General features: G+C 40.9%; 1 protein-coding gene across 4 annotated transcripts in view; it reads left to right on the top strand.

Moving 5' to 3' along the window:
- TSPAN4 (tetraspanin 4) overlaps positions 1 to 20,655 on the top strand; it is a 405,419-nt gene that overhangs the window by 348,140 nt on the left and 36,624 nt on the right. For all 4 annotated transcript variants that reach the window (XM_008639353.2, XM_017741869.1, XM_017741868.1 and 1 more), the window contains one exon: positions 8,087 to 8,161. In XM_008639353.2, the coding sequence (XP_008637575.1) occupies positions 8,087 to 8,161 (75 nt within the window). The remainder of the gene's footprint in view (positions 1 to 8,086; positions 8,162 to 20,655) is intronic.

Below are 20,655 nucleotides of genomic sequence, written 5' to 3'. Positions count from 1 at the left end.
CAATCAGAATGAATTAGCTATTAAGGCTTTCAGAGAATAATAGCTGATGAACCAAATTTAGATACATGACGTTTTCATAATGGAGTTTCTGTTCGTAAGTTTGCTCATACACATTACTGCCTTTTTACAGTTTATGAGCAAACTTATCATTTTTATGCTTAGAAAAAGTGATTGTGAGACTAAAGAGATTTACTTCCAAGGAAGTACTTAAAGAGCTGAATATGTACAGCATGGGAGAGAGAGGGCTCAGATGGGACATAAATCTACAAATATTCAAGGAGTATAAATGCTGTGGACAGAAGGGAAGCATCCATGGTGCTGCACAGGGCGGTAAGTAGGAGCAATTGCATGGAGCTAACAAAAGGAGTGTTCGGACTGAGTGTCAGCAAAACCTTTGGTGCTGGGATGTGTAATCAGAATCCACTGTGATGGAAATTGGTAGAAACAAACTGCCCTTTCCCTTCTGCTGTGAAGTTCATGTAGTAGATTAATACACTGGGATTTTATTGACTGTAATTCCAGTTATTGTTGCAATCTGGGCACTGTCCTGTCATTTCTCGCTCGCTGCACTGACTCTTTCTGTACGAGTCTTCCAGGCTGCAGAGGAAGTCACTTCTAAGTACAATTCTCACGGACTTTCTCTTCTGTTCTCCTCTCCTTGCTCAGTACCTTGAAAAAGAAAATCAAAGGAAGTTTAAAAAAAAATAAGAGAATCTTTCAAAATGTTCCTACTCCTATTAATATATCAGATCAAGATGCCTTCAGGGAATTATGTTAAATCAAGCTTCTAGTGAGAACTAGTAATACATTGAACACTTTTGCTTTCAAGAGTGAAAAAAAGTTTCGTTGGGGTTTTTTGAGCGCTGACAAAATCTGTACCATATCAGTTTTTATTCTGTAAAAGTCAAGCAACAATATGCTATTAAAAAGCTATTCTGGGAAGTCTTTGAAAATGCTTGAGGATGAACTTCATAATGCTCTGCTTACAAAGCCAGATCCAACAATGGCAAGACTACAGGACCTTTATAAAGAATGGTAGTTTTCGAGTACCTGGACTTCTTTTTTTTCATATCTCAGTGGGAATTCTGGCATTGATTCAGACTTTTCTTAGATGGCTTGAATTTTTCCAAAGTGTGGAATATGCAGTAAATTTGGCAATAGTTTATAGCATTCAGAGTCTCTGACAGTGTTACCCCTTTTGGTGTTCAACTTATGCATCAGTTTGTTGATGCATCTGTCATAATTCGGTTGGGCATGGAGATGCTTCACTTCTGCAGGGAAGGCAAAAGATTTTAACAATGCCAACCATAGTAATGAGTCATCATCACTCAACCCATTAAATTATATTTAAATATAACCTATTATAAAATAATAGAAAAATTACAAAGAATATTAAATTGGCAGAAAGCTTTAAATTTTCAGGTAGCATGGTAAAGTGTGGCTGCTGTAAAATATGTTAAGTTCTTTTGACTTTAAAATGGAGCTCTACGAATTTCTAGGTGTCCTGGTTTCATGAGGGATAGTAGAGCTCATTTTCTTTCCATGACAGTAGGTAAAGGTTTGACATAATTTATTTAAAAAGGAGGGATACTATTTACAACTTCAGTATTAAATACAGGGTGTTATCCCTGGAGAGTAGGAAGTGTGCAGGATATGAGGTTACATTTGACAGTATTTCTGTTCATACCAAATTACAATCTAAAAATCAAGCAGAGTTCTTTCAAATGTGTGGAGATCCTGCATTTTAATATATATGCCTTTGTCTCATACCAGGATAAAGTGACAAATGTAATAATTGTGTCATTGTGCACCATACCACTTCCCACATTCCTTCACATTTCTTGACATGGAGAAGCAATGACACCTTCTTCCAGAGTAAGAAAAGGCTATGTCTAAAGTGCTTAACCCAATTTAAAGCTCCCCAGTAGAAGAGACACATAAATACTGGAGGGGAAGGGATCTAGTGGAGGGCCAGTGTGATGATTGTGGGGCACATGATGTGCAAGGACAGACTGAGAGAGTTTGTTCTGTCTTAAGAAATTAAAGCAGGGAGGATATTTTATTCATTTCTTCAACTATCTTGCAGTAGAGTCAAAAGAAAATAGAGCTTTTGGAAGGATTCACAGGGATGGTGCGAGAGGTAACCGGCACAGGTTAAAACCAAAGGAAATTCCATTTAGAGATGCTGAATATTTTTATTATTTTTCTTATCATGAATATAGTCAAGTGTTGGAAAAAAGTATCCAGTGAGGCTGTGGATGACTGTCCATCTTCATCCTAGGAAATGCTCCTAAGGTGACTGGGCACAGCTCTGCACAGCTTCATGTAGCTGACTGTGCTTTTAGGAAGGGGTTGAACCAGGGAATCCCCAGAGGTCACTGACAACCAGTGTGTTCCTGTGATTCTAAGAGACTCTGTCTTCTAGCAGCCAGAGCTGGTTCATTCTTGAGCACCAAAGTTATATATGTACACACTAGGACCAGGCAGACAAATTAATAACCCTTCCAGGCACTGAAGACCAACTTAGCCCAAAGAATTGTCTGTAATTTCTTCTACTGAGGTGTGTATTCATTAGGAAATGACATGTAATACTGAAATTAAAGATGATCAGTGAGGATTTGGTAATCTAGCCTCACTAAAAGGCAAAATGGTTGTATCATTTGTATCATCACTGTACCAAACTTGCAGTTAATATTACAGAGGAAGGACTGTGTAAATTTTCCATTTTTTTTCTCTTCATCATGGGAGCTGGTGCAGGTGGAGAGCAGTTACCTTGCTAGAACATTTTCACAGGAGCAACCTCCCTGCTCATGTGTTGTACTTCATACTGTCTGTCAGAAAAGAAGCCACCTGTCCACCTTGCAGGCTGTTTAATCATTATGGAAAACAGCACAGGCTGTCTGTTGAAGTTATTTGTTCAGTTTCTTAGGAAGGTTGTGCTAATTTGTATGCACTTTGGTGTAAACAATATATTTGCTAGGCCATGGACTTTAAAATTGTTTTGGAATGTGTCACTATTCCAAAGAAACAGCTGGGTCTTGGTCTTCCTACTACTTTCATGTTTGTTGGAGAGGATTTGAATAACACTTTGCAAGAAACAGGTCTGGCACACTGAGATCCTACTGTCCTTTTCTGAGACAGCCCCCCATCAAACTAAAAGCGTTCTTCAGCAAGCAGTGTAAACACAGCAGTTGCAATTTTGCCATCGGTTATATCATGTTTGGTCTCACGGCAAAATGTTAGGAGGCTAACAAAACAATTACACATTGGTTTTCATTGTATTGTGCCACTTTTGTCTTTGGGAGACTGAGAGAAGCTACTCCTGACATGGAGGGATGGGCAGTTTGGGCAACATGACCCAGCTATTGAGAAGATTTGGGAAGGAGAGGCGGTGGGGAAAGCAGAAGGCCCCATCCAGTGTATTAGTTTGTGATGTCAGTCATCATGCAGAGAGGCAAGTGTCTATAGCATCTGAGAAACCAGGGAACCCTGTTTGTTTGGGAGGGAAATACAATTAACTTGTTGTTCTGTGCCTGTGTGAGGAGCAATGGAAATGTGCTTTAAGTGATGCACATAGGCTACAGTTCTTGATTCTCCAACTGATATTAACAGGCTGAACAAAACTGGAATTAGTGGGTCAAAAGCCTGGTACAGATCCGATGGGGATGAAGTTGAAAGTTGGGACCTCCTCTCCTCTTGCAGGCTTTTCTCTCTCTGACAGCAGGAGGGCGGTGCATGTCCATGAGGTGGGCTTGATAGCAATTGCATACTTCCTTTTCCATACTCCTTTAATGAGAATCTATGGGAAAGTCAAAGGCTTTGTAGAATCTGAAGATAGCTGCTGAGAAACTAGCCTTACTTTTCCTAAGGGTTGGAAATCAGCAGTGGTAGACAGAAGGGTGTCACCTCCCTCCTCGTCAAAATTTCTGTCGGGTTATTTCAGGTGTAATTTATGAAAAGCTGAGCATTAGGGACCTCTCCACTGAACCTCTGCTGGGTTGCATCCCACTGTTTGACAAGTAGTATGGTGAAGCATTTCTCTGTACAAGGTCAGATTAATCTTTTTTTATGGAGTTTCACATGAATGCTTTGCTTTGGGATTGTAGTTTCTCCATGCATAAATCTTTATTATACCAACAGCCTACAGCCCCAGTGAACCAAACAAAACTCAGTTTTATTCCTCTCTGTATTTATCACCACAGTGAGAGAACTCAATTGGAAAGGAACTCTGAGAGTTTCCAGCAGGCGTGGTGGGGGTTTAGGTGCTGTGAGTCTTCAGTGAGTTCATGTTTCTTCTTTCTAAATTTGAATGGTATATGCCAAGCTGGGTCTGGCCCTAGATCGGGCATCGTTCCCTTTAGGATGATACTGAGGATGGAACTGAAAATGAACTGTTGTTGGAAGCTGCTGTGGAATAGAGGAGCAGGTTGTGCATGTGTCCACGCATGCACTTCAGCCTGCTGAGTCACAGGATGTGCTCTGGTGTGCAGGCGTTGCTTTGCAGCCAGCACAGGCTGAAGCCTTGATTTCTGCTTTCCAAGGTGTTGGTTTGGGTTCAGGTACAGCCCTTCTTTAGAGAGGCAGCATGACAGATGAGCTGACATCGAAGTGCTTGTAGCTTTTACCAGGTGATGAGTTTGAAGCCTCCACATTGAGGTTGATCTCACTTAATTAGCGTTTGTAATAAAAGATACAGCAAAGGTCTCTACTGTCTGCACATGTGGGGATTCCTAATACTTGTTAGTTATCTGTGATATAACCATGTGGGCCCTGTCAATGGATGCAAATGTAAAAGAAAAGATAGAGTTAGATATTTTATATAAAACCAAAATATTTTTCTATGGAGATAAAGCATAATCCTGTTTATCTAGGTTTTGAATTTCTGAACAATATATGTTCGTTTTGGTTCACTGTATGACTTCCAAGATCTGCAGTGCATGAAATCAAATTCCCAGTTTGGGGGACCCTCTCAGTCTATGCCGGGAAGGACTTAAACATGATACATAACCATCACTGAGAGGGTTTTTATTCTGATATTTCCTAAATCTTGAGTGCTTGACTCCACAATTTTAGCATCTTTTCTGATGGCAGTGTCATACCTATTTCTCTAGTATGACCTGAGGAAGGCAGGAGCACCATCATGGTCTCACCAGAAGGTCCCAGCCTCCTTCTGCTAGTGGACACTGGCACAGCTGGCAACAACAGCTCCCTGCTCCAGTCTGAAGATGGGAGCTTTTAGCAGAGTTGGTGTTACAGAGGAAAATACTCTTGAGACATGAAATTTCACTTAATTTGTTGCTAATTAAGATAAAATTTTAATTAGTGATCCTAGAATTGAGAAATAATGACATGCTTGAGAAAACACCTCCACTTCCCTCCAGACACCTTTCCTTCCCCCTTGCCACTCCCATACTCCCATACAGTACTGGGGGTCAGTGCAGGGCACTTTCCTTTTTAAACCATTTTTTCTTTCTTTCTCCTTTTTTTTCTGCCATGGCTCCAGCACGGGATCCTCCCCAGGCCACCATCTTCTCAAAGGCCTCATTTTTCCTGGGTATCCATGTGCACAGGTGTCCCCTGCCCCCTGTGTCTCCTGCGTGGATCGTCTGCTACTTGTAGGTCCACTTTTTCTAAAACTTGTAGCCAGATCATATCCTAAGCCAAATCATTCCCCATCTGCTGTTAAAAATGTTCTTACTTAGGGTTGCCTTTCTCCTGCAGTCACTCCCTGGCTTCATCTGTACTCTCTCCATGCTGCTGCATGCAGAGAAGGGATAAAAAGCTTTCTTGAGAGCGCAGAAAAAGCAGATCCCTAAGTTTTATTCCAGTTCCTGGACATACCGTGGTGTTCCAGGTCATGTGTTGTGAAGTGGGACTGGAGGTTATTTGCTTTGGGGAGATGGCAGAAAGGCACCACAGGAGCAGAAAAGATCTGTGGGGTGGTTTGTGCGTTTTCTGGTTGCGTGTGAGCATGTTGGGTGTATGATTTGAAGGTTTTAGCTGCTGAGCCCTCTTCATCTCTATGATGTGTGAAATGCAGCCTCTTGAAAGCTAATAACTTTCCCACAAACATCCACTCGTAGCTGGGTAAGACAAAAGGCTGAAATTTCAGTGCCTGAAATGGAGCTGCCCTGTGTCAGGTCCCTGCTCTAAACAGTATGAGAGGATTTCAAATTAAAGCACCAGAAATTTAACCTGGGAAGAATTGTATACTTTGCCCTGCTTCATTCTTAGAAGTAATTGGAGTGCTATTTTTGACATTCTTCCAAAAGCTTTTATCCTTTCAACAAAAACAAGCACAGAATATATAAGCACACACAATTAAGGTTTGGCAAAATGATAAGCTGATGAAACTGAGATCCTGTGGTAGGAAATGCTGATCACTGTATATAATGGGTAACAAACAGTCTTTCTCCTTTGTTCTAGAAATTGTCTCATGCAATCCTGTCTATGCCAGGGAATTTCATAGGGAGAAAATGATGTTCATGTGCACGTTTTGGAAAAGCGATGCTTTTACGGATGAGCAAAAAAGTATTCTACAGCCAGATGGATAGAGCAAAGTGTCCATGGATCTTTGCAAAGAGGGATATGCTTTGTCCTGTTCCAGTTAATGCTATGCAGCAGGCTGAAATTGTAAAAAATAAGCAAGCTGCACCAAGATGGGTTTGCAAAGCCATACAGAAGGTCAGTGTTGGATGGTAATGATATGGAAATCAGCTTGGATCACAGGCATAAATGAGTTCTGTGATTCAAAAGTGGGCAGTAATAGGATCCAGTGTTAGGGTCAGGCAGGTGTAAAAATACTGGTGATGAAAATTTGAAAATAAATAATTTAAGATTCGTGGGGCAAAATGCAATGACTTTTGTAGACACAGTAATTGTACCAGGGAAGAAAAGTATTTTCCCCTTCATGACTTCTTGCTCTCCATTCAGTCACATAAATCCATGGGTTCAAAGGTTTGGTTTTGGCTTACCAGGCAGTGCAGAAATTCTGATAAAGGCTTAGTAGCTATTAAACTTTCATAGGTTTGCAGCCTTGTGGTTGAAGAGACAGTAACTGCTTTTTTTCTCTTGGGGATGGGTTTCCAATTAAGTCTGTGTTGCCAAGTATTAGAATTCCAGGCTTACAGGCTGCTAAGTGTGTGAATTTTGTGTTATAGGGAGCTGGACCTTTCCCTGAGCCTAAAAAGTTTCCAAAATTACTCTCTCCTTTACCTATCTATGCAAAACTGAGTTTCATTTAATGCTCTGATAGCACTCACTCGAAAGTCTGCAGGCGCTGTGTTGATGCTGCTGCAGACCCATCCAGCATTGTACCAAAATGCAGAGGATGTGGTTTCCCAGAAGTGTCTGGCATTGCCAACAGTTCCTCTCACTGAAGTCAATCAGAGCTGAGGGCTTTAGAGTATCTGCCTGAAATCCCTGTGTTAGAAGTTTTTTATCCAGCCCTTCGAACTTTTGACTCCTGGGTTTTAGGTGGTTCCATGGCTTATGAGGAGAGAGAGAGGTGGGCCAACTTTGCTTTGATGTCTTCAGTACAAATCAGCCCCTTTCAGCTGAAACTCCTGGGTGATTTGTGTAGCTCTCTGGAACTGCTTGTAAAGCTAACTTGGTGCACCTTTCACTTCCCCTTGATCCCACAACTACCCTTGAAAAGAGCTATGACTTTATGATGTTTGGCCCAGGCTACCTTCTCTTGCTGTGGGAAGTTAAGCTGTGGATTTCACAGATATCATTGGATATCATCACTAATACCCAGTGGGGAAAAAGGAAAGAACCCAGCATGGGAAGACTCCTCAAGGTTTGCTGTCAAAGAGAGCACTGGCTTGCTCTTTGTGGGGTTTTAGGCTGTTCTGCTGAAACCAGTGCTGTGAATGAGCCCTGCCTGTGCCCAGGCACTGTGGTGTTTCCTAGTCCTTCACCTGCTTTTTCAGTTGCAGCAGCTTTGTATCCTGCTGCCTGTATGACTCCCACTTCCCATTCTGCATGATCTGCTGAATGTACTTACTGTGCATCCAGAAAAAGCTGAAATAATGTTGATGGCTTTTGCTTTTGTTTTATCCCCTGTCCTTTCTTCTCTTGACAGTTTTTTATCATGCTGTTAATTATATTTCTGTTGGAGCTCACTGTTGTGATTCTGTTCTTCGTCTACACCGACAAGGTAAGTCAAATTCTTCATTTTTCTTTCCCCTTCAGCAAATTTATATGCCCCTTTTTCCTATAAATAAACCATGAAGCACTTGGCTTGGTATGCACATCATGCTTCTGTCTTCTTTGAGACACTCCTCTCAGAAGGAGCTCTCTCAGAATGCATAAACGGCCTGGCAGGACTGGGCTGTCTTGCTTGCTCAAGTGTACGACTCAAGGTCACAGATACTGCCAAGTGCATCTGTCATTAACAACAACAAAAAAAAGAAACAAAAAACCCCACAAAAAACCCCACAAACACCAAAACCCCCCACAAAAAAAGCAAAGAAGCCAACAAGCCTTACTAGGAGCATGTAGGAAGAGATACCCATCAGAGTGAATAGGATTTTAAAAAATGTGGTTATGGTTTAAGAGCCACATTGATATTGTTAAAAAGGAAATGTACTCTGCACAGGCAGAGGCATAAAATTCATTATCTTTCCACATTGCTCCTTGCAGCACATGGGTACTTAGAGCCTAGTGGAAAGCCAAAATAAATGCATGAAAGTTCAATAAACACAGCTTTTGTTTGTGCTTTCACATTTTACTTATGTTTGACTATTGTTCCTTCTGTTGTAAGGGCAATATTGCCTATCTGAATTATATTTATCCTTAAAATAATTTTTCTTTCAAAAAATCTTAAATGAATAACTCCAAAGCAAGGGCATAATTGTGTGCCACCTGCTTCCAATCAAAATTAAAAGTCCCTTACATCTGAAGACTAAGGGAACTTGAAAATTACAGGGAAGGTTGCAAAATTTTACCATGAATTAACATTCGTCAGGTACATGAGTGGTAAACACTTTCTTCTGGAATGGGAAGGCAATAGCAAAAAAAAAAAGAAAAACCAAACCAACACCACCACTGTGTTCATTAATAAATAAATTATTAATTAATATAATGAGTAGTATATTAATGACATAAGTGAGTGATTATGTATTAGTCATATAAGTGAGTGATTGTCAGGTGCAGTTCTGAAGGACTTTAAAGAGCTAGGTTCCCAGACAGTGTTCTGTAGCTGGAACGTGGAATTAACTTGCCAGGTAATTACAGTAGAAGGGACAATTTAAAATTACTTGTATGCATTACTGGATTCTGAATTACTTGTCAGCTCTTGGGAGAAAGATCTACACATCATACAGGACTAAAGGCATCTACTTAATATGCAGTGGGCCTCCAAAACCCAAACACAACATTTGGTTATATTAAGAAAGAAAATCAGTTAGAAAATATTATCATGTCATTGTATAACAGACTTGCCTCACTGTGAATATAATGTTGAGTTTTGGTTACAGAAGCGATTAGAAGTGCTAGAAGGGTGGAAAAGAGCTGTTGTGAAGAGGGATTATAGAGACAACCTAGATTCAGTTTGGGAAAGGAAAGAGATTCTCTGCTTAGGAGATCTTACAAAGAGTGATTACAGTTGTTTTAAAATAATGGCAGACTTAAAGGAAAGACCTGTCCTGAACACAGAAGAAATACATGAAAATGTTTCTGATTAGGCTTATAAAATAAATGGGTCTTATGTTCCAAGTCATCATCTTGTAGAACTCATGTTGTTGGCTGGTGTTGAGGCTGATAGATCAGTAAATGTGTGGGTATGGAGGAAAGAAAAAAACCAATTAAGTATTTTTATTCATAGAGTTGTCAGTGCTGTTAGGTTGACAGGTGTGTCACAGAGAGTGTTTGTCCTCACTCTTCAGAGGTAACAACAGTGAAAAAGTACCAGGAAGGATTCCCTTCCTCCTTCAGCCTGTTGGTTTGCAGTGGTTTTTATTGATTCTTAATAAAGAGATCAGGAAATTAACTTTCCTCTGACTCACATACTGCAGGAGGTAGTACCGTGCAGTTGTCTGTAAGATCAAAACAGAGTCTAAAATATGGGCTCCAGTTCAAGTGCAGTTTTACTGAGTTAACAAATTGCTGTAGTCTCTGTATTGCAGATGATCAAATTTGAGGCTCTTAATGTTCCTGTATGAGTTTAAATCTTATGCTGAGGAAATCAATAGTTTGTGTTACACTTGCAGTCCTGCCTACTGCAGAATTAAATAAAACAGCAGCAGCAGCCTAAAACTAATATTTTCATACAGCATGTTTAGAGTTTGTGTGCTGGCTTTCCTGATGTGATAAACAATATTGCCACATGTATGGGAAAGTAGCAAACCCAAACAAGTCCACCACAGTAATTCAGTTAATGTAGATCCTTGGAAAATCAGTGAAGGAACATTCTACACTGACACTTGTCCATCAGAAGAAAGGAAGGTTAGTTTTGTGTGCGAAAGCAGAAGAGGACTCTGCAGATTGTCACTTTGAGCCGTACCAGCCACAGGGTAGGTGTGTATCCATGTGTTTGTGGGCACACTGCGTGGGCTCCCTCCCAGGTGGTGAAGCAGTCTCTCTGGATCCATTGCTGGGACTGTTGCTTTAGTACTGTGTTAGTTACTAAAAAGCATCATGGCAACAGTTCTTTACAACCGTTCACAGACAGGCTTTTGGCATAGGGCTTTTTATTCCCTTACTGTGGAGGGGTGTGGAGCTGTGGACATAAATGGGGAGTCACAACAGCCTCAACTGACCTATTCTCGTTCATCAGCTTGGGAGAAGCCCAAAAAATGCCTCTGCCTCTCATTCTAGTGATTTGGTAGCAGCTTCTCTGAGCTTTTAAGCAGCCAACCTGATCTCATGCCCTAGGATGTCATCTTTTCTTTTCTTGATGGATAAAGGTTTATCTTGATCTCATGAGATAAATGCTGCCCTGAAGTTCAAAACTCTTTCTCTGAGCTGGCTATGCAGTGTGATACTGTGAAGAGAGAGGGACTTGGAGAAAGCTCAGAAATCCAGAGTGCAGGGAGGAAAAGTAGTAGTGCCTTGTTTCTTGGAACTGCACTGTAGAACTCCTTGGCAGGGCCTGTGCTCACACCTTGTTCTCTATTCCTCCAACTGTCCTGACTAGTTGTGTTGCAAAGTACAAAACTTGGCTTCTGCAAATGTGAATGTGGTCTGTGGTGGAATGCGTTCCTGTAGGATGGTTGTATGGAAAAACCGATAGCCTTTTTATTTTGTCCTGGCTGTTGCCAAAGCAGCAGAAGGACTGGTTCATAGGCTGTCTTCAGCTCAACGTGAGCACCTGAGGGACTTGGAAACTCCTGTTGACATTTGCACACGTTCATATAAAAGTTCCTAAAATGTGGCTTTTAATTTTTTGATGTCAGAAGTACCAGCCCAGGAGATGTGGGCATTGAATGGAATTTGTGTGATTATGAAAACTGAGGCAGGTTGTTATCGTCCCGGGTGCAGTACTTTTTCAGGCTACATTTATGCCCCCATTTGTAGCAGTCCAAACTCCAGGGACATTTCTGGAGTCATGTGGATGGTTGTGTGCATGGCTGCCTATCTATAAGAGGAATTTTCTCTTTAGTATGTTTTATTTTGGTTCCATCAATACAGAGCAGCATTTGATATTTCTGTAAGACTGACATCTCTATATGAGACTCTCTGTATTTATAACAAATCCACGGAGTACTGAGAGGGTTAACCTTAATTTTATTGTGATAAGGAGAAAGCAGCAGAGCCCTATCCTGTCAGAGATTGGATACTCATATTTCTCAACACCAGATTGGATCCTGCTAGAATGTAAATTATGCTAATAAAATGCACAGTCTTGTACCAGTTCTAACTTGTATAATCCTCCTGGTTTTAGCATCTGTATTTATTTTTCATTTGATGATTCTTCTGGCGGCACAGAAAAAGAAAAGTCCATATTTACTTTTTTGCAGCTGTAATAGGTGAGTTTTTCAGTAGATGTCTGCATTTTATATGATTTACAGGCAGACCTATGTAATGCCCACAAATGAAAGAACATAACTAAAGCACCGTCATGTGTGGTTGGTTTTTTTGGGGTTTTTTTTTTGGAGTGGGGTGTTTTGTTGGGGGGTTTTTTGCTTGTTGTTTTTTTTGTTTTGGTTTGGTTTTTTTTTCTTTTTAAATGTCAAACTGAGTAACATAAGCCAGGAAGGAACAAAAGCACTGAAGAATCACTGACTATGATATTTGATTATGGGAGCAGTTACTGCTATTGGCAACTTGAAGTTAAGATGAGAATTTTCAATAAAGATTAGGCCATTAACTCGCTTGGGTCCCTGTGAAAATTACAGCCTAAATTCCATGCCTGCTTAGCTGTGTTGAAAATGGCCCACAGAATAGCCCACAGAGGATTGAAAAATAATGGCTACTTCTGTTTTTCATGAAATGTGTGAAAATGATCTTGTTTTATATGCTGCTCCTCTATAGTTTTTGCTGCTGTCTTGTAAAAAAATGTGGTCTGTAGATAGATGCATTTCTTGCTTTTGTTTTTGAAAAGAAATTAAAAATTGTTTTAATTCCTGATTGATATTTTGCCTCCTCCCATACAAAGATAGCAGGTTGGAACTTAGTGGATGTGATTTCAAGTACAGCTCAGTCCTCACAACCTCTTACACATTTGACTTTAGAAAATGGAAAAACAGAATCTTTTCCACCCGCTGCACTCATGTACAGTTGGTCACAGAAATTATCTGATCCTGCTGAGCTGCTCGCTGGTGTGAGGGAGGGATTCTCAGAAAACCGATGGAATTATTCATATAAAAAGTTTAGTTCAAGTCTGCTGCAGAAACTTGTTCTCACTGAGCTTCTGTCAAGAGAGCTTAAAAGTTTTCCATGTTTGCCTTTGACAGTGCAGCAGTAATGTCTCCTTGGGTAATGAAGTGCCTCATGTTCCCAGTCAGCACAGCCCACAGGGCTGTCCAAAACACACACACAGGACATGCTAACATTGCTGAAAGTGGAGGAACAGAGCCTAAAGTGAAGAGACAAGATCACCCAAACTGTATGCAGTTCAGAGGTGGTCTTAATTTACTGGAAAACAACAGGCTGTGGAAAATCCTGCAAAACTGACAGAGTGGTCGCCGCACCACTGTTCAGTCAGATGGCCCTTTTCTAGCAATGTTTCTCCATCAGCATTTGACTTTGCCTACACCACCCCCTTCTTACTGTTGGAACTCTTGAGTGGTGGTAGAATTATTGGGTGCCTGTATCCTCCTTTGCCACTGTGAACAAGGCTGTTCCTGCTGCTGTGCAAGGCTGGGATCATTTCAGGACCAAATCTGTGTGGGTAGTGTGCATACTTGTCAGCACGCAGAGAAGGCTTTCTAGAGGACAAGGCCAATTTGAACTCCCTCTGGTATTTCTGTGGGGATGTGCAAGTCCTGGCATATGTATGTAGCAGTTCCTGAGCAGCCTGTGTGTTAATGCTTTATTTTCCAGTTAAGGTTCCGTTTGGTTTGTCTCTAAAAGACCTTTAAGATTATCGAGTCCACCAATCAAGCAGTTCCTGGCATGTACCAGCTCTCTGGCAGTGTTCTGGAATCTGGGTTTTGCATTAGGTGCTGATGCAGCTAAAACCTGTTTCTCAGGATCAACAGGAGTAGCACTGCAGGCAGATGTGGAGGAATCTACAGTTTGCCTCCTGGATGGTGATGCACTGCAATTACTGCTGTGAGAGTCTGATGTGTTAGCGCTGGTCAAGTATTTTATTTCTCTAATGCAAAATAATGTTATATAAATGGTGATATAAAATAAGAAAAGACAGAAGTGTCTCTGTGGTTTATTTTACTTGGTAATAAGCTTAATTTTAACTAGTTTATTAGCATTTCAGTACTGGTGTCCCACAATAGGGAGTTGCAGAAATTTCATCAAAAGAATTTAATTATAGCCGATTTAGCTCGGCAGTCAGGCATAGGTTTAAATCTCTCCCTGTTCAGCATAGAACCTAAGTGCACGCTTGAACCCATGTGACTGATTTCATCGTATGCTCAAGTCTTGTTAAAGTTGATCTGCACCTTATGGGTCTCTAAAAGAAATATTGCTAGGAAAATGCTAATGACAGTGAAAATTTGTGGAGTGTGTAAAGAGGCATCACATCTTTCATTCCATAAGGAATTCAGTGAAAAATAATGAATGTTTTCTTAAAAGCATTATTGGTTAGCTTTTTCCATTTGCTCTGAACATCTTTCTGTTTTGTGTCTTGAACTCCAGCACATCACTTTAACCTTTTATAGGCAGGAGGAGGTGAGGGGCATGGAATCTATTTGCCTGTGCAACTGGAAAAACCAAACACACAAAGGAAATCCCAGTAGTTTCACTAATTCATTTGTCTAAGTAGGATTTCACTGAAAGTGCACTTCCAAAATGTTATTAACAGGCTTGTTGAAGGATAGCACAGTATTGATGAAAAGAATTAAGTGCATGCTCAGAAATAGGTGTATTTAGGAACAATAGCTGCAGATAAAATGCATTAGGGCTTCCCATTGGGAACTCTTGATCAATGGTTGATCAAGGCCTAATTGATTCCTTGAATAAAACGTTAGCAGGGGAATGGGTGCAGGGAAAGGAAAATCAAACTCTCCTAAATTAAGCTCCATGCCTAACACAAGTACTCTTTGTAAAGATCAGATAATGCAGCAGCCTGCCAGCTCTTTGTGCCTCCTGTCTTCCTATGTTGGCTGAGTTCAGAAATGAAGATGCAGGTCGGTGTCTCAACCTCGGCAGTATGGATTTTTGCTCGTTTTGCAGCAAGTTCAGTATTTTCCGTAGTGTCCTGCTGCACAGTTTGGAATAGTTCTTTTTTCTCAGGAGAAATCCAGTTCTAACCCCCAGCCTAGCTAACTGGGATATTAGTTCCCAGATCTGTATGGGTGAATTGAACACAGCTGTTGCTGCCATTTGTGCCTGGCTTAAAGCCAGCCAGATCTATCTTTTATTTCCTTACATCACTAAATTTGTCTAAGAGTTTCCTGATAAATACTTGGTAATGTATCAGTTAATCTGCAGCAGAAAGATATGTAATTTGGCCTCCTTCTTGCTAGTTTGCAATCTAATTACAGGTTAGCTCATGATCTCAGGAGCATGTCAAATTGTGTCTTTGTTGTGGAGCACTTTTACGTTTATCTGTTTCCCATACCTCAAGTTTCAGGTTTCATAGTAGAAAAAATGTAAGTGGTGCAGGTCTTCAACCAGCCTCTCCCAAGGAAGACTCTGGAGTACAGTAGTGGTGGTTATTAAATACTTTGCATGTCTGTGTGCTTTCCATTCATCCCCTTAAAGGGTGTTATAGGAGGTGAGTAGTTCAGCTCTGCTGTTGCTGACTGGGAGAAGTGATGTGAAATGCTAAATCCTGAGGGTGCAGTGTGTCTCAGGAAATACGTACTGCCCTCGTGTCTGAGTGAATGGAGTGGGACCTTCCTGTTCCACAAGACCAGTTTTTACTCAGTTTTGACTTAGCTGTGGTCACATAAGAAGCCATTTCAGCATCTGGGTGGATCTGGAACTGAGTGCATGCCAGTGTTGAGTACTGACAGAAGTAAAGTGAGAGGCCCTGGCTTACACACGCCTCATCAACATCAGCTTTAGCTGGTGACTGACCCCCAGCTTGCATCTCCTAACTGCTGGCACTCGTTTTCTACAATTTTATTTGACAAAGAGAAGAATAGCAGAAGGAGAAAAGAATGGTTTAGAAAAGTGATAAAATAAATAATTAAGGCAGCTTTAGGCATTTAAATACAGGCAACATCAAATGCTGAGGGATGACTGAGGTAGTATATTGAAGCAGACAGCACATTTTTTATTCATTCTATGAACATTTTTGATGTGTCACAATATATTTCAGGCAACACTAGAAAATGACAGTAAACTAAATGCTTAACATTTTTTACGTATTAGAAAAAGAGAGGGGAAGATGATATTTTGTGTTATCTGACTGTAAGCAGGCCAGTAGCATATAGTCCTTGTCTTGGATTTGTCAGCTGCAGTTGAAGAATGATGAGCTAGGTTGATCACTTTATTAGGCATAATTTGCAGCTGAGGTTTTTTAAACTCCTTCCTTTGATTTAACTCAGCAATGGTCTGCAGTGAACTGGTTGAGACAAGGATCTGTTGATCTGCAGCTCCAAACCATTACCAGTTCTTGGTTCTCTTAAGGGTGGAGTGTGTTGAGTGACCCTTCAAGGCCACAAATCATGCTCAGGGACAGTATTACCCAAACTCCCTGATCTGTCCAAGGCTTCTCATTGGAAATATTGCTGCACTGCAAGATGGTGTAATCTTTTCCGTTGATAAATTTGTGGGTTGAATTCTTGCTGTGAAGTTCAGACACAGGAAGGAGGTTCAGCAACTTGCTAGACACCAGCCATTGTACCTTTGGAAATATATTCCCCAGACTTAAAAAACCAGCATAATCAATGGTGTTTAGCAACCAGTGGTCATTGATGCCTGCTTGCTGGAATAATTTTTAATATGAATTAACAATCCTTAATCATTTGGGATCTTGGGCTCCCTGAATCTATGTGCAACAAAATGTGATTGACTTGACAGCAGGAAGTGACTGAGCTAGAAGATAGAGTAGATTTTGTGTAAAGGGATATGTCTTGACAGGGAGCAGAGTGAGAGCTTTATTTTACATTTTCTGAGTGCACACATTTCTTACTTGACATGTACAGTGCCTCTGATAATTTGGATGATGGTAATATAAAACAATTCTGCTTTAGTGTCCTGGCATTACCAGTGAGTGAGGCTTGTGCAAAAATTGTTTTAACTATGGCACAATCTTAATTCACTTTGTTGTACTGCAGTAATTTTGTGTACCCTCTTCTATGCCTTTAAATCGCAGGGAAGGCGTCCCTGAGAACAGAGAATTTTCAGAGAGGTTGTTCTTGTCAAAACCCATTCACCCCCCTGCTCCTGCTACTAATTGTCTTTGATACAATTTCTTAATGAGTTGATTTCTGTCGTAGAGTATTGAATTATTATACATCAGTATATGTTTTTATTTTCTTGCTTTCTCTGTTTTGTGCTTTACTGCCATAATCCAAGAATGATGATGTTCTCCCAGACGTTTTTGCCATCTGCACCTTGCCTCTGAACCACAGGAAAGCAGAACAAGACATGTCATCTCCTTCAGCAGTGCTGATGTTGCCTCTGTTGACAAAGTCCTAACCTCAGCATTTAGGGAACCTTTTCAGAGGTCACCTTGAAGGGCATATTGAAGTGCAAACTGAATTGCATGTTAAATTGGTAAATTATGTAAATGAAGCAAAATGGAAAAGATACAAAAGATCATTGAAGATATTTGAGGAACTACTAGAAGTCTTTATCTAGAGATATAATGAAAGTAGAAAGCCACAAAGCATGTGAGATTTTGATTAAGAACGAGATGTTTGTCAGATTTTTCGCACAAGACATCTCGTTTTTCTTTTAACAATTCAGGACCAAAGGAGTTGCAACAAGATTTGAATTAATCAAAATGTTTGAAGGGATATTTAAGAGCTGTGAAGAGAATCAACATTTCTCTCTATGCGACAAGGACTCACAAGGAAATGTCCTGTAGATTTATTTCAGGTCTACCTTTTTCTCCATGAATAGGGAATGCATTGTAGGTGGCACAAAAACAGCTGGATCTGTGCAAACAAAGAGAAGAAGTGTTTTTTTCAAGGTCAGTCAGCTTGAGAGGAAAAAAATAATTCTTTTCTTTTGAGGACTGTGAAGAAAATGGGGAGGATGTGCTGCATACCTTGAAGTGTGTTGAAGTGGGACTGATATTTAAGTAAATGTCAGCAGCATGCCCTTGCTGCTGGCACCACTGCAGGTGACCATTCAGCAGCCAGATGTGGTTTCCCAAGGCTGGGTGTTCCGATGGAAGCCTGGCTGCTGCTGGCTTTGACACCGATTTATGTACAGATGGCAGGGACAGCTCTTTCATAATGACTGTTGTTATCACTGAGAGCACTGAACACTGAGGATTGCTTCTCCCACTGCCTGCCTTAAGTTTTCTCTCTTTCAGCTCTATTCATGGAGGTGTCAGTTTGCATGTGAGAGCTGCAGTGAGAGGTGATTAGATGAGTAAGACTAGGACGCTGGAACTGCTGCTGGATATCACAGTTTTGCCATATCCATTTCAAGCCTTCTAGGAGTTTATCTGCACAGTGCAGTATCAGGTGTCAGCACAGAATGGATGCACAAGTCACCCCTTTCTGTATGGTAAAATCCTGGCCTAAGTGAAGTCAGTGGGAGCTGCCTGTTGTCTTTCATGAAGCTATTATCCTTAATTTTAGTATTTTTAAATCTCTTTCCCACTTCTTAACTTAGTGATCCAAATAATGCTCACTTGAGTGTGTGCAATGATGTATTCCAGTGCTGTAGGAGATGCCACTGCCTGGCAGCTGCAATGATTGGGGCACTTTGTTCTCAAGAATAATGTCTTAATCTTGTGATGCAGAGTGTGTGGGATGCTGTTGCCTGCTAAGAAATTGGTTGAATTTTGGCTGCAGAAAGATGACACATTTCCGAAAGAAATGTAATTAATGAGATATAGATTCCTCTGGATGTTAATTTCCTAATCTCTATTATGGCAACTTGGCTTTTGCATCCATGTTCTCAATGACTAACTATGCAGCACCCATGCTAGGGTATGGAATTGCAGAATTGTTCGTTTAGAAGGGACTTCTTGAGCTCTGGTAGTCCAAGCCCCTCTTGAAGCAGGAACAGTGAGAGCAGGCTGCCCAGGGCTGTGTCCAGTTGGGTTTTGACTACCTCCACAGATGGAGGCTCCACAGTCTCTCTGGGAAACCTGTTGCAGTGTCGGACTACTCTCACAGTGGCCTTGTTTGCTACAGGAGTGCATTTCTGGCTCACAGTCAACTTAGTGTCCACAATTTCCCCAAGGCCTTTCTCTGCAGAGCTACAGGTGTCAAAAGCTGTATAAAGCAAGGTAAGCAACATCCACTGAGCTGGTTGCCATATTTTGGAAAACTGTCACCTTAGTTAAGCAGGATTTACCCCTTGTAAACCCATTCCGACTGCTCCCAGTCATCTTCCTGTCCTTCATGAGTGTGGAAAAGGTTTCCAGGATCAGTTGCTCTATCTCCTTCCCAGGGACTGAGATGAGAATGACAAGCCCATAGGTTCTGGATCTTCCTGATTGCCCATGTTGAAGACAGGAGTGGTATTTGCTTTCTTCCGGTGTTCAAGAACTTCTCTCCATCCTCTTGTGGGACAGAGTCCTCTCTTGTCTTGCATGGTATTGGCATTTCTTGTTCAGAGCTTTCAATCACTGTGCTGGCAAAACAGCCTCCTAAGTACTGCCTGCCAGGGCACTACATATTCTGGAGCAAATGAAATATTTATCTGTTAACATTCCCATTTCAGCCTTTTTGTTTCATTCTGGGTATTAATTTTGGGCATCTGCCGCAACTAATCACCACTTTTCATAAAAATTAAGGAAATTGAGTGTATCTGAAATCTGCATATCTACCAACCATTGACTTCATTTGTTTTGGCTTTATAGTAATTTGTGGAAGGCATATAATGGCAAAAGCTTTCAAATAACAAAATGCTCCCATTGGTGCATACCGTAGGTTTGAAGTGATTAAACAAAAGGAGAATATTTGTGTTAAAATTGAACATGCAACTTTAAGCTTTTTCTCAGTGATACTTACTGAAATGACTGCTTTTCCAATTAAGCTTTGACTGTCATTTACTTGGAATTACTTTTTAAAAATACTTTGAATTCCTGGAATATGCTTGATATCAAACTGCTAAGGAAGCAGCAGGGAGATGCTTCATTCCACCTCAAGATGGACTTTTTGAGGATTTAATGCTTGTTTATTAGATTTTGTGACTGGTTATGGTTCTATTTTTGTATTCATCCCCTAAGTATCAGCTAGTGCTATGTATGGTAAAATGGAGAATGTGGCTTTTTGCTTTCCCATAGTTAGTGGAACCATGCAGATTCCATAGGAGTCAGATTCTGGGTTCCTCAGGCTCCTTGCTTCTGATCCAGGGCAGCTCTTTGCACACTCCATAGATACCTCAGAACTGCCAACATTACTGCGTAGCTCTTTGAGGAGATTGGATCAGGCTCTGAGATGCAAAACTATACTCTCTTCTTGATGTAGAAATAGATATGAGATACTTTTCTCATCCAAAGGCCTTCCTCCACCCATTCCAGGCATGTTTTGAGCAATGTTCTGCTGGTGTAGCTGGCCATTTGGAGTAGATCTGTTTGCTGTGTGCCTGGGACGGCTTTAGTCTTCCCTGTGAGGCTGGAGTGACACTTCCAAGTGACATGTGGCATGTCCTGGTATGGATTTGCCTGTGTGTGCTCCCTGCTATGTCCTGTGTATCAGGTAGATGCCAAAAGCCAGGTTTAGAAGTGGACAAATGAACCTTTTTCACATGTGCTGTGAAGCAGTTTCAGTGCAGATGAGCAACATATTTTAAACCACTGTTTCACAGACTGTGTGTGGAATTTTTTCTGGCCCCAGCAGGATGCCATGCGGTGGTGTAGCTTGTAAGGGTCACTTGGTAAGTCCTCATCTATCCCACAGCTTTTATGTTTAGAGTTGATACATCTCCTTAATCTCCCCCCCCCCCCTCTTT

This window comes from Corvus brachyrhynchos, unplaced genomic scaffold (assembly GCF_000691975.1).
Source record: "Corvus brachyrhynchos isolate BGI_N302 unplaced genomic scaffold, ASM69197v1 scaffold115, whole genome shotgun sequence".
Lineage (NCBI taxonomy): Eukaryota > Metazoa > Chordata > Aves > Passeriformes > Corvidae > Corvus > Corvus brachyrhynchos.
Note: the sequence above shows the minus strand (reverse complement) of the source record. Positions and strands in the feature narration are given on the sequence as shown.